We start from the raw sequence: 15717 nt of genomic DNA on the forward strand, positions 1-15717 counted from the left end.
AATCATCCATTGTAACAGTACTAGATCAATCATCCAGAGTAACAGTAGGGGAGAGGGGGGTACCTTTGAACTGGGGGCACATTTGAACAAGTTTAAATTTCCCGCCATTTGATGAGCTAACTGCCTGATTTTTTTTCTACTTCTTCTTCTCATCTGTATGACCTAGTACACCTGTTTCTCTCCATTTCTTTTAACCTTTGTATTCAGTGCCAGATAGGTTAGGTTTTAGCCACATTTTGTAAACTTTTGAGTTTTGAGTTGTAAGACTGTCAGCGGAAGAAAGAATTGAAGAATTGACCAACCTTATATTCTAAGGTAAGTACATTTATTGAGCAATTTTTTGAATATAATAACATAAGATAATCTGTTCAACTAACTAAGAAAAAAATCAGTTTCTTCTACTGTGACATGTGGGGTACATTTGAACAAACATTGGGGGGTACATTTGAACATTCTAAAATTATTCATAAAAGTTACTGGTTTTGTAAAAAAAGGTAAAATATAAGAAAGCCGAATTTTTTAGGTTATTTATTAGCATTTGTACAAGTTAAACAATTTATTTATTTTATTTTTTACTGGAAATTATAAATATTAAGAGAATTGTTTTAAACCTAGAACATATAATGGTAGGCTATCATCAAGATAGAATAAGCATGAGGCCTATTTTTTGTATTAGTTCCATGTTTATATTTTTAAATCTAGTACTTTTCTTACATTAAAACACACAAGTCGTCTTACGTCTTAAATCTCTTCATTAAAAAAAATTTGATATCAGCAGCCTAATATTGAAACAAACCTAATTTGATCTTACATTGTAGGCCTTGGCCTACTAAAACAATAAATTACTAACTTACATTATGTTTAGGTAATAACTCACTTTGTATTGTTTCAGGTTACAATGGTTAGAAACTACATCAAGAAAAAAGTGGGCCCAGAGATAAATGAGCGAGATGTGGAGGAAGCTGTTAAGCTTGTTTTGGAAAAAAACGTCCCAATACGTCAAGCAGCAGAATCGTTTGGCTTGGTTCATACCATGTTATTCTATCGAATAAAAAAAGCAAAGGCTCTTCTAAAGACAAATTTACCATCTGAGCACACTGATATCCGAGTCCCTTCAGCACCCGCACCCCTTTTAACATTTAATAGCAAGTACACTTCTAACCAAGTATTTTCAGCTCAAGAAGAAAAAATGCTAGAAGAATATATTATTACATGTTCTGCGATGAACTATGGTCTCACGTACAAAATCATTAGAGCTCTTGCATTTCAGTATGCAGAAAAATTGGGCCGATGTCCAAAAAAATGGGAAGATAATAAAACAGCTGGTTTAGATTGGTTGAAAGGTTTTATGAAAAGACATAAAGATTTATCACTGAGAAAACCTGAAAACACAAGCTTAGCTAGAACATTAGGTTTCAATCGGAAAAACATTGAAGAATTTCAAAAAAACTTAGATGATGTTTACAAAAAACACAAATTTTCTCCGAGTGACATTTACAATCTTGATGAAACTGGGATTAAAACTGTCGTGCAAGCCCCAAATGTTGTAGCTAAAAAAGGCACTAAACAAGTAGGCCAAGTTGTGTCTGGAGAAAGAGGCAGCCTTATTACAATGGTTGCTACTGTTAATGCGGCAGGCAATACCATTCCTCCAGTTTTCATATTTCCCCGAGCTAGACTACATGACAGTTTAATGGTAGGTGCTATCAGTGGAAGCTTAGGATTTGTTAACTCCCCTACTAGTGGGTGGATCACTAATGCTTTGTTCCTCAAAGTGCTGGAGCACTTTGTGAAGTACAGCCACTGCTCAAAAGAATCACCAGTTTTGTTGATTCTCGACAACCACGAATCCCATTGCACTCTGGATGCAATATTATACGCAAGAGATAATGGTATTTGTATTGTGACAATACCTCCTCATTGTAGCCATCGTGTCCAACCTCTAGATGTTTCAATTTTAGGACCATTTAAACAAAACTTAGCCACAGTTCAAAATAACTGGCTAACAAACAACCCCGGATCTAAACTCTCAATTCATGATTTAGCTGGGTTGGCATCAAAAGCTTTTAATTTAGCATTTACAAGGAAGAATATCTTAAAAGGATTTGAGGAGTGTGGAATATGGCCATATTCTACAACTGTGTTTACTGATGAAGATTTCCCATTTTCTGAAGCGATGATAACCTCTAGTACGCCTACACCTGACACTACGAAATCTTCTAATCTAGGACGCGAAAATGAAAATTACAGCCAAGGTACATCTAATGCTAGGCCTACAGGTTCAACATCAATTGAAAATGAAAGCCTAAATGATGGGATTTTAAACAAAACCGTAGCAGTGTCTCCTAGTCCAGAGGTTGTTAGGCCTTATCCCCAGCTGCAGGCAAAATCTTCAGTAGAATGTAAAAAAGGAAGAGAACCAGGAAAATCGAAAATAATTACGGCCACTCCAGAAAAAATTCGGTTGGAAGAAGAAATCAAAAGAAAGCTTTTAGAAAAACAGAAAAAAGAAGAACTAAGGAAGCAGCGTGACATAAAGGCAAAAAGAAAATTAGATTTACCAGAAAAAAACAAAAAATCAGGACATAACAAAAGAAGAAAAACAAATAAGCATAAATCTATTTCATACGAGTCTGACTGTGACGATCCTGACCCAATTTATATGGAAAGTGGAGAATCAGACTGGGTGGAGAGCTCTGAAGAAGATGACAACTTCGATAGGCCTAACCTGTCTAAACAAGTAAAAATATGTCCGATGCTTGAAAAATACTATGCTGTATTTTATGATATAAGTTGGTATTTAGGAAGGGTGGTTGATTTCCCGGATGAAGGATTTTCTAAAATTAAGTTTTTGAAAGAAGGACTTGGAGATTCATATGAGTGGCCAAAACATGATGATGTTCAAGTGATAGAAAATAAATATCTTTTTTACGGGCCAGTACCTTTGATTGGAAATGGACCCTTTCTCATCGACGACAAGTGTAAAAGGAGAATTCGATCAAAATACTCAATGTTAAAAAAGTAGAAGTTGAACCTAAATTTTGTTTACACAATCTGTAATGTACCTTTGATTAGTGCACACTATGAATAAAATGTTTTTGTGTATTTCCTTAGTTTTTCTTTACTAATTATCCAATGTTCAAATCCACCCCGTCCTTGTTCAAACCTACCCCAGACTTGTTCAAATGTACCCCTTAGTGGGGTACATTTGAACAACATGCAGTGAACTTTAATTTTTTTTTTTTTTTAGCCTAGATATTTTGAAGATTATTAACATTAATTTAAGTAATTTGTTGCATAATAGTCTAAAGATCAATGTCCCCATGCTTGTTTATCAAAATAATTAATTTAAAAAAATACAAAAATATTTTTTCAAAAAGTGTTCAAAGGTAGATCAGTCATCCAGAGGAATAGTACTAGACCAACGATCCAGGGTAACAGTACTAGATCAATCAACCACAGTAACAGTACTAGATCAGTCATCCAGAGTAACAGTACTAGATCAATCATCCAGAGTAACGCTACTAGATCAATCATCCAGAGTAACAGTACTACATCAATCATCCAGTGTAACAGTACTAGATCAATCATCCAGAGTAACAGTACTAGATCAATCATCCAGTGTAACAGTACTAGATCAATCTTCCAGAGTAAAAGTACTAGATCAATCTTCCAGAGTAACAGTACTAGATCAATCATCTAGTGTAACAGTACTAGACCAACGATCCAGGGCTAGATCAATCGTCCAGAGTAACAGTACTAGATCAATCATCCAGAGTAACGCTACTAGGCCGATCATCGAGAGTAACAGCATTAGACAGACCCACCATCCAGAGGAATAGTACTAGATCAATCTTCCAGAGTAACGGTACTAGGCCGATCATCGAGAGTAACAGCATTAGACAGACCCACCATCCAGAGGAATTGTACTAGATCAATCATCCAGAGTAACGCTACTAGGCCGATCATCGAGAGTAACAGCATTAGACAGACCCACCATCCAGAGTAACAGTACTAGCCCGATCATCGAGAGTAACAGCATTAGACAGACCCACAATCCAGAGGAATAGTACTAGATCATTCAACCACAGTAACAGTACTAGATCAATCATCCAGAGTAACAGTACTAGATCAATCATCCAGAGTAACGCTACTAGGCCGATCATCGAAAGTAACAGCATTAGACAGACCCACCATCCAGAGTAAAAGTACTAGATCAATCTTCCAGAGTAACAGTACTAGATCAATCATCCAGTGTAACAGTACTAGACCAACGATCCAGTGTAACAGTACTAGATCAATCATCCAGAGTAACAGTAGTAGATCAATCATCCAGAGTAACGCTACTAGGCCGATCATCGAGAGTAACAGCATTAGACAGACCCACCATCCAGAGGAATAGTACTAGACCAACGATCCAGGGTAACAGTACTAGACCAACGATCCAGGGTAACAGTACTTGACCGACGACCCAGAGTAATAGTACTAGACCGACGATCCAGAATAGCGAGTTTCCAGAGTAACAGTACTAGATGAACTCCGGGCTAAGGTTTATGCCAAGACAAATTGTGAAAATAATTCACCTGTGTAGTACAGCTAAGGGTCCAGCAGATAATGTAGCTATATCCGTGGGTCAGCTTCTCTCAGTTAAGTGTGTACTTTGGTATGATAAATTGTCGGTAGAGTCGAGAGCCCGGGCTGAGGTTTTTGCCCGGCGTTATTTGTCTCTATTAGGTAAATGAGAATCGCCCTTTACTCTTTTCTGGCGAGCTTTCCTCAGTTGTCCCAAGGGATCTGAGCCTTAATGCAAATTTCTCTTATAAATTAAAAGTTAGGCTTTGCTAGCACTACTTTTTACATTGTCATGCGTATGGATCTTTTCTCTGACTTTGATGTCTTTAATTCATTATGGAGACGGTGCTGACTGTCTAGTGAAGTGCAACTAATTCAGTTAAATGACTTTTTGTAAAGGTACAAATTCTAAAAGATGCCTTATTTTACCATGCGTAGTTAGGTATGAGAAGCTTTCTCTATCCATTAACCTGTGGACCAACAGTTATGTTTCCATTACGTTTGGCCGCAAAGTATTATAAATTAACCAATAGTTACAACGTAGTATCGAAGGATTCAACAGGACCTAACGAAAGTCTGCAGTGTTAGAAGGTAAGAGCACCTTTTGCCGTTTACTTTGTAATTAAGACGACATTGTTAAATTAAAATGTTCTATCTTTTTATGAAACCAACCAATCCAACAAAATAGCTCCATCGCGTGTTTCCATATCGTACTGAAAAGTGTCATTAACTTTCACAGTGTTTGCCTTTTTGTTATTCAGTTTTCTCGTTGCCAACACGGTTACTGATAGCTCTTTGAGCTTATTGTGCAAACTGCTGTCCCAGTACCTTTGACTCCAAAATCGTGCTTTGATTTCTTCCGTGGACCGAGAGAATAACAAGTTTCAAGTTACCAGGACCTTTCTCTCAAGCGTTATAGCAAGTACCGGCAGACAATGACGTCATTTTAACGAGCTATCGGATTCATGTGAATTTTTAAGGACTTGTAGTATTGATGTGTATTTTAAGGATCTGTTTTATTCATGTAAATTTAAAGAATCTGTCGGATTGATTCATGTAAATTTTAAGGACCTGTCAAGTTTGTGTGAATTTTAAGAACCTGTTCGATTCATGTGAATATTTCACTATGTAAAACATATCTGCTACGATATCCCATCGGTTATCAAGTTTCTGTTGGAATATGGATTCATGGTTTGCAGTATAATCCAATACAGAAAAAAATCTGATTATAAACTAAAAAATAGCTGTACTGGTTATAAGTATATCTAATTTATGGGATTTATCTCTCCTCCGAATAGCAGAATAACTATTAAAATATCGTAAAAGTTCACACAAAAATCAGGTAAGTAAAAAAAGACCGATTTTTATATATAATCGTATTGATTAAAAGAACCTCTTAAATATAATCATCTATCTTGTGTAAATATTGTTATATAACAACACACCCATATTTTTCATTAATTTAAACACTATTTTCAACTTGTTTACATTTACGTTAGCGTGAAAGCATAGAGTAAGCTTCATAGTAACAGAATTTTTATTTAAATTTGTCTGCAACCATTGTCGAGCGCGGGAAAGAAGATTAAAATTGTTAGTAAACTAAGAAAATTAAAATTGTTAGTAAACTAAGAAAATTAAAATTGTTAGTAAATATACACTGTTCACTGTACATTTGAGCAAATATTAAGTATGTAGTACTTGGTCAGTACTGTAATGCAGATATCAAAGACAGAGTTGCTATCAATATTTACTATACATTTAAATACTGTTATAAAACCCATTTTAGTTGTCTTCTGACAGAGGTAAGCTTTCCAGACCTTAACTTAGATATAAAGTCTATTGTAGCACGCAAAATACTAAGAACGGAATAAATTTTGACCATATATAGATACTTTTTGACATATTGTCTTGATCGTGTCACACAAGGCAAACTCAACATCGACGTCGAAAATATAATTCACTCAAAGCCTTCGAAATTGTATGTGGAGCCGCGGGTAACTGCTAGTAATCCAATAAATAATTTACCTCAATTTAAAATGTGTGAAATGAGATTTGGACTCACGTGTATCTGAGCCAGGTGGCAGTGCACAGTGCAGGGTTTGATATGCATAACTGATACTCCCTTCAATTGAATACGTTTCTGGTACGTGACACTGTGTGCGAATCTGATGCATTATTCTTTCCACACGTCTTCATTCTTTATACATATATTTCATATTCCTAAAGGCTGTAAGTTGCGTTTTACATTACTCTGCCACTTCGACGTCAGGACTCATTACTTCCGTTACCAGTTACTTCCGCTACAGTAATATTTCAGTATATATCTCTCTCTTTCTCTCCATATTCGCCTGGCAGTGTAGGACGTTTAAATGAGAGGGAATAGCCTACATGTGTAGTTTTAGCGAAATTTAAATATATTTTTTCGCACACTTTTGCCAGTAAAATTTATCTATGTGCAGCAATTTAACAATAAAACAATTATAACAATATTTTACTATCATATACAAATTTGTAACCAACGTTTCTCATTACTATTTCATGCACACAATTTAACAATAAAACAATTATAACAGTATTATACTATCATATAAAAATTTGTAAGCAACGTTTCTCATTACTATTTCATGCACACAATTATTGTTTGTTTGACATAACGTAAGTAACGAATGGCGACGTTATCGCTAACAAGAGACCACGACACTAAATGTTGTATATTTTGCACTATAGTATTTGTTGAGTTCATGGCAAAGTTCAATCAAGATATTAGTTGCTCATTACTATTTCATGCACACAATTATTGTTTGTTTGACATAACGTAAGTAACGAATGGCGACGTTATCGCTAACAAGAGACCACGACACTAAATGTTGTATATTTTGCACTATAGTATTTGTTTAGTTCATGGCAAAGTTCAATCAAGATATTAGTTGCTCATTACTATTTCATGCACACAATTAGTATTTGTTTGACATAACGTAAGTAACGAATGGCGACGTTATCGCTAACAAGAGACCACGACACTAAATGTTGTATATTTTGCACTATAGTATTTGTTGAGTTCATGGCATAGTTCAATCAAGATATTAGTTGCTCATTACTATTTCATGCACACAATTAGTATTTGTTTGACATAACGTAAGTAACGAATGGCGACGTTATCGCTAACAAGAGACCACGACACTAAATGTTGTATATTTTGCACTATAGTATTTGTTTAGTTCATGGCAAAGTTCAATCAAGATATTAGTTGCTCATTACTATTTCATGCACACAATTATTTTTTGTTTGACATAACGTAAGTAACGAATGGCGACGTTATCGCTAACAAGAGACCACGACACTAAATGTTGTATATTTTGCACTATAGTATTTGTTTAGTTCATGGCAAAGTTCAATCAAGATATTAGTTGCTCATTACTATTTCATGCACACAATTATTGTTTGTTTGACATAACGTAAGTAACGAATGGCGACGTTATCGCTAACAAGAGACCACGACACTAAATGTTGTATATTTTGCACTATAGTATTTGTTTTAGTTCATGGCAAAGTTCAATCAAGATATTAGTTGCTCATTACTATTTCATGCACACAATTAGTATTTGTTTGACATAACGTAAGTAACGAATGGCGACGTTATCGCTAACAAGAGACCACGACACTAAATGTTGTATATTTTGCACTATAGTATTTGTTGAGTTCATGGCATAGTTCAATCAAGATATTAGTTGCTCATTACTATTTCATGCACACAATTAGTATTTGTTTGACATAACGTAAGTAACGAATGGCGACGTTATCGCTAACAAGAGACCACGACACTAAATGTTGTATATTTTGCACTATAGTATTTGTTTAGTTCATGGCAAAGTTCAATCAAGATATTAGTTGCTCATTACTATTTCATGCACACAATTATTGTTTGTTTGACATAACGTAAGTAACGAATGGCGACGTTATCGCTAACAAGAGACCACGACACTAAATGTTGTATATTTTGCACTATAGTATTTGTTGAGTTCATGGCAAAGTTCAATCAAGATATTAGTTGCTCATTACTATTTCATGCACACAATTATTGTTTGTTTGACATAACGTAAGTAACGAATGGCGACGTTATCGCTAACAAGAGACCACGACACTAAATGTTGTATATTTTGCACTATAGTATTTGTTTAGTTCATGGCAAAGTTCAATCAAGATATTAGTTGCTCATTACTATTTCATGCACACAATTATTGTTTGTTTGACATAACGTAAGTAACGAATGGCGACGTTATCGCTAACAAGAGACCACGACACTAAATGTTGTATATTTTGCACTATAGTATTTGTTGAGTTCATGGCAAAGTTCAATCGAGATATTATTTGCTCATTACTATTTCATGCACACAATTAGTATTTGTTTGACATAACGTAAGTAACGAATAGCAACGTTATCGCTAACAAGAGACCACGACACTAAATGTTGTATATTTTGCACTATAGTATTTGTTTAGTTCATGGCAAAGTTCAATCAAGATATTAGTTGCTCATTACTATTTCATGCACACAATTAGTATTTGTTTGACATAACGTAAGTAACGAATGGCGGCGTTATCGCTAACAAGAGACTATGACACTAAATGTTGTATATTTTGCACTATAGTATTTGTTTAGTTCATGGCAAAGTTCAATCAAGATATTAGTTGCTCATTACTATTTCATGCACACAATTAGTATTTGTTTGACATAACGTAAGTAACGAATGGCGACGTTATCGCTAACAAGAGACCATGACACTAAATGTTGTATATTTTGCACTATAGTATTTGTTTAGTTCATGGCAAAGTTCAATCAAGATATTAGTTGCTCATTACTATTTCATGCACACAATTAGTATTTGTTTGACATAACGTAAGTAACGAATGGCGGCGTTATCGCTAACAAGAGACTATGACACTAAATGTTGTATATTTTGCACTATAGTATTTGTTGAGTTCATGGCAAAGTTCAATCAAGATATTAGTTGCTCATTACTATTTCATGCACACAATTAGTATTTGTTTGACATAACGTAAGTAACGAATGGCGACGTTATCGCTAACAAGAGACCATGACACTAAATGTTGTATATTTTGCACTATAGTATTTGTTTAGTTCATGGCAAAGTTCAATCAAGATATTAGTTTCTCATTACTATTTCATGCACACAATTATTGTTTGTTTGACATAACGTAAGTAACGAATGGCGACGTTATCGCTAACAAGATACCACGACACTAAATGTTGTATATTTTGCACTATAGTATTTGTTGAGTTCATGGCAAAGTTCAATCAAGATATTAGTTGCTCATTACTATTTCATGCACACAATTAGTATTTGTTTGACATAACGTAAGTAACGAATGGCGACGTTATCGCTAACAAGAGACCACGACACTAAATGTTGTATATTTTGCACTATAGTATTTGTTTAGTTCATGGCAAAGTTCAATCAAGATATTATTTGCTCATTACTATTTCATGCACACAATTAGTATTTGTTTGACATAACGTAAGTAACGAATGGCGACGTTATCGCTAACAAGAGACCACGACACTAAATGTTGTATATTTTGCACTATAGTATTTGTTGAGTTCATGGCAAAGTTCAATCAAGATATTAGTTGCTCATTACTATTTCATGCACACAATTAGTATTTGTTTGACATAACGTAAGTAACGAATGGCGACGTTATCGCTAACAAGAGACCACGACACTAAATGTTGTATATTTTGCACTATAGTATTTGTTTAGTTCATGGCAAAGTTCAATCAAGATATTAGTTGCTCATTACTATTTCATGCACACAATTATTGTTTGTTTGACATAACGTAAGTAACGAATGGCGACGTTATCGCTAACAAGAGACCACGACACTAAATGTTGTATATTTTGCACTATAGTATTTGCTGAGTTCATGGCAAAGTTCAATCAAGATATTAGTTGCTCATTACTATTTCATGCACACAATTAGTATTTGTTTGACATAACGTAAGTAACGAATGGCGACGTTATCGCTAACAAGAGACCACGACACTAAATGTTGTATATTTTGCACTATAGTATTTGTTGAGTTCATGGCAAAGTTCAATCAAGATATTAGTTGCTCATTACGATTGTTCCTAATCGTACACAAGCATTCTTACATACGAAAATAGCAATTCTGTACTTCGTACTGGACAAACTGTTGAATTATTAATATTTTGGTATTGGTTCCATTTTGATTTTTTTTTTAAATCGGTGTATACTTTGAGAAAGAACAACGTATTGTTAAGTGCACAAATCTACATCTTGTTTACAAAATTGAAAGTAAAACAAGGAAGTTAGGTATATCTTCTTCTAACGACCTGAATTCAGTAAACGAAAGCGCCTTCCTGGCAGGGTACTGGAAGCATTTGCTATAGAAAGAATCTAACTTTGAAAATTGCAGCGTATACCGTGTGTTATGATTATTAACCGAGAATAACTGTTCTTTGGTAACATCGCAGTTCACTAGAAGAGAGAGGAAATCTGTTTGCGAGTTTCTCCTCACAGTTTCCGGCTCCCTGACGTAAGTGACGACTGCCATGTTTGTCAGAAGCGAAACTAATTAATGTTGCAGAAGAGGGATGGACATGGCGTGGTGGCGGTGTAGTGGGAGGAGAGGGGGGTACCAAGCGCCGCGGTACCAGTGTCAAGGGGTCGTTACTCAATACCCATAATTGCAGTCGCCGCGTGAGTCCCCTGGGTCTCGGGCGCGACCCTCTAATCTCGTGAAAAGCCCCAATTTTCCCGAACAAAGTGATTTGTTGACACCGGTTAGGCCTAGGTTTACCGAAAACGTGTTCAATTACGGTCATCGACAAAGCTTCATTATCTCCCGCACAATTAGCGCCCATCGACACCTGACTGCGTGTAAGAATGTAGCGTTAGATCTCACCGTGAACGAGTCCCGAGTATCGGTTATGTACATTTGATAGTGGCGTCGTCTGATACAGGGCGTTACTTCAGAACGTTTAGAACCCACTTATCACCGGAGTATAGGTGTTAAACGAGCCTAAATAATTGATCACAGGGTGTCCGAAAATATGTAAAAGACTCGATTCTACGTGTAAAACTGTGCCAGATATGTAACTTTCTGTTTTATAGCCGTCTAGTAGTGATGTGACTTTCTGCATAACTTTCAAAAATAAAACAATTATAAACATTAATACTAGAAGTATTATGAATTATTAAATTATTTAGTTTTGTTCCATCAATCGTCGAGTAAGTACGTGTTAATAGGATAATAATTCTGCTGGATACGAGAACTTATTATCACTTTACATCATTGTTTACATCAATCTATTAACATCGACGTTTCTTTTGATGTTACATTATATGCTGCCTGATTATTATATGACTTTCGAACAGGAGTTTGTTTTTATCGCTCTTCAGTCACATTGTACTCTTTTATTACTTAAAATCTGTTTAGCAATCTAGATACGTTTAAAGTTATTTCTGAATAAAATATGGTTATACAAAGCCTTACCGTAATAAACGAGACCGATGTGGTCCGTTAACGGTTTGTCGTTGTGATATATATATATATAATATATAGCGAGCAGGTTCGGTGTTCCAGACACGTGAACTGATTAACACAAACACCGCTGGACGTGGTAAAATTCTCTTTAAACAGAAATAATTATACACCATCAAAATTATTAGATAATTAGTTCGTAACTTTATTATTATTACATAATTAACAACTGTGTTAATGGTTAGTACACTATTTTAATAATAGCATTCAGTGTACCAGACAGGCGTTCGTTATACTTATAAAAAAAGTTGTTTGTTATTAATTGTTGAATGAATTTTCTCTACCACATGTAACATTTAAGTAGATATTCCACCAACCAAGACTTGTAGTAAACAAACTTTGCATTTCATTAACGCAATAATCATCCACACGTTGGTACCACAAACGCACATTATTTAAATGTATCGCCGCTCTAAGTTGTGTCTACAGACTGTGTTGTGCACACTAACAACATCTCTTTGTCCGACAACTGCGGCGGAAATTACAGGAGACGCAACAAGATAACATCTTGCAGCGCATTCAACATCTGTCCGTTTACACTCACAACCGAGACAATACCTATCCACAAGTTGGTACCACAGACGTAACGTTATTTAAATGTATCGCCGCTGTAATTTGTGTCTATAGACTGTGTTGTGCACACAAATAACATCTCTTTGCCCGACAACTGCGGTGGAAATTACAGGAGACGCAACAAGATAACATCTCGCAGCGCATTCAACATCTGTCCGTTTACACTCACAACCGAGACAATACCTATCCACAAGTTGGTACCACAGACGTAACGTTATTTAAATGTATCGTCGCTCTAAGTTGTGTCTACAGACTGTGTTGTGCACACAAACAACATCTCTTTGTCTGACAACCGCGGCGGAAATTACAGGAGACGCAACAAGATAACATCTCGCAGCGCATTCAACATCTGTCCGTTTACACTCACAACCGAGACAATACCTATCCACAAGTTGGTACCACAGACGTAACGTTATTTAAATGTATCGTCGCTCTAAGTTGTGTCTACAGACTGTGTTGTGCACACAAACAACATCTCTTTGTCTGACAACCGCGGCGGAAATTACAGGAGACGCAACAAGATAACATCTCGCAGCGCATTCAACATCTGTCCGTTTTCACTCACAACTGAACCAAACATTTCGCGTCGCGCTGAGCCGACATAAACAGCTTGCCTCGACGGTTATATCCGTCATGTCTCTTCACGTCGACTATGTGTAAGTTACAGATGCTCTGAGAAATATTATTATGTCTGTTATTTGTTGTTGAACAAGATGTAGACAAAGTCCTGGGGAAGCTGAGAGGTATAAACATTTACTAGTTAAAAATTGTCTCCATTACGATGATACCAATGTCGCTTCCTTCGGAGGATTCTGTTTCTTCCTTGTCGTTTTGTAAAAGAAACACGTTTCAACCACGATTTAAACCAATTGTAATTTTATTTGTGTATTTCTCACACTCCTCGTAGCTTGACATCGCTAAATATACGTACTATCGCTGCGACTATAAGAAAGATATTATCTAAAATTCCGTAGCTTGTAAGCTATATATAATCTCTAGATGATATTCCAGATTGCTCTCTGAGAAAGCCTCGTGTTCTTACTATTTCGAGAGCATTTTCCAGAGAGGAAACTGATATTACTTTTAATTTGAGACTTGTACGTAATGGGCCAAGTTGTCCTATTCTATACTTGTAAAGTATTTGGTTTTTGACTAATCAAATGTTGAAATAGCGCAAAAATTAATTTCTCTCTTTACTAGCGTCAGAAATAATGAGTTGTCCAAACCTACTGAGGCACTAAAATTTGAGAAATGCCCATGTTCATGTCGTCTTTTGTACACAATACTTGAACTTGAACTTACTTTCTAATAATTGTAAATGAAGTACCTTACCAAATTATAAATTAATTGCTTGAACAAATTTAAGTTAGTAAAGCACGGACTTTACAAACGTTCAGGTTTATTTAAATTTAAGATGACATAACTTTTGTTGTAATTGAGATTATGTGTCTATTTAACGTTGTAATGCATGATATGGAATGATAAAAATAATGAAAGTAGGTTGTAAGCAGTGTGTACATAACTACAATCACTTGATGAATGACCTATAAAACGTAACTGCTACTAGGTTGTAAGAGGCATCAAACCTATAACTAGCAATAGATTGTAAGCGTAAGTGGTATATAGCTCGTAAACACCATTACGCTGTAAATGGTCACCTGTGTCATAAAAACCTGTGCCGCGATTGTAACACCTGTTACAGTTTGAAGTCACGGGTTTATATGTGTCATTAATAATGTGTGAGTTTATAGCAGTTCGAACTTCATATTCAGCGTTTAGTTTTAGTTACAACCTAGAAAGTGTTTTCAGCATTTAAATGTTAAATGTTTTAGGGGGACTCTGAGGTCAGGGCACCGGGACCTATCTTTTTGGTGATTCAATTCAAAATGTCTTTATTGTCATTAATTTAAGTAACAATTGTATAAAATTGTATGACATGCCTCACTAATCCTGTGTTGCTGTCAATAAGCTTTGTCATGTATAAAACATTTCAAATTAAAGAAATTAAGTTAAAAGATAAACGTAGGAAAATACTAAATGTATTCAATAAATATCACAATAACACATCTTTCACTCTAACAACGTTGGTTGATGTGTTCTAAGAACTCACCCACAGAATAAAGTGCGTTTGGTATTAAATATTCTTTCAGCGCCTTTTTGAATTTTGATTTATTTGTGATGGAATTTATTCTTTCTGGTAAACAATTCCTAAATCTGCTACCCAACTGAGATGGAAGATGGCCATGAAGCTGTAGCCTGTGTTGAGCAACTCTGTAGTTTTCTCGAGATCTTGTATTATAACCATGGACATCCCTACCTTGCACCAACGTACAGCTGAAACGACAGGCACCTTAAAGGGTTCTCTACGAGAAGTGAAGTTATTGATTATGCGAACAGATTTTTTGCAATAGAAATAATCTTTGGAAATTTGAATTTGAAAAAGTACCCCATACGATATGTGTGGGAGAGTCCATAGTGGCAATTATCAATTAGAGCTTAGGGCAATGATTTGATACATTTCTTAGCAAATATATATTGGAGGCAATTCTTTTACAAATACTTTCAATAACAATAGTAAAAAGTAAAAACAACACTTAAAATCATCCGATTAGAGTTATTTTTACATACTTATTATAGTTAAAACAAACTTAATAAAGTCCAGTTAAATATAATGTGAACCAGCAACAGTTTGCGTACGCAAAAAAAAATGTAATTTTGAAAGCGAGATTCATTAGGACGTGAACTCGCGATAAGACGGAAGCACGCGGGCCACTGCATTGCAGTGTTGTCCAACACTAAACGGCAGATGTCCCAAATGAAAAGGAAGGGCGCCCACACTGTAACTTGTGTCTTTGATCCCCAACACGGATTCCTGGATTACTCGGATACGAGTGTAAAGGTGCACTTTACTGCCCACTGTCTGAGTCCCGCATTGTGGTTAAGGACGGCGGACGTGTAAAGCTTAGACACAGACATGTCCTAGAGGGTT

At 35.6% G+C, this 15717-nt stretch overlaps 2 protein-coding genes across 23 annotated transcripts in view; both read left to right on the forward strand.

Moving 5' to 3' along the window:
• Positions 1 to 15717, forward strand: part of LOC124359040 (calcium/calmodulin-dependent protein kinase type II alpha chain) — a 393022-nt gene that overhangs the window by 265356 nt on the left and 111949 nt on the right. The gene's annotated exons all lie outside the window — the stretch shown is intronic.
• On the forward strand, positions 48 to 6011 carry LOC124359038. Its single transcript, XM_046811399.1, has 2 exons — positions 48 to 315; positions 893 to 6011. Exon 2 carries the CDS (start codon positions 899 to 901, stop codon positions 3023 to 3025), a length of 2127 nt encoding a protein of 708 aa, XP_046667355.1. The 5' UTR covers positions 48 to 315; positions 893 to 898; the 3' UTR covers positions 3026 to 6011.

Source organism: Homalodisca vitripennis, chromosome 4 (genome assembly GCF_021130785.1).
Source record: "Homalodisca vitripennis isolate AUS2020 chromosome 4, UT_GWSS_2.1, whole genome shotgun sequence".
Classification (NCBI taxonomy): Eukaryota; Metazoa; Arthropoda; class Insecta; order Hemiptera; family Cicadellidae; genus Homalodisca; species Homalodisca vitripennis.

Coding starts and splice junctions, on each gene's coding strand:
- LOC124359038 (XM_046811399.1), top strand. CDS start 899: ATGGTTAGAAACTACATCAAGAAAAAAGTGGGCCCAGAGATAAATGAG.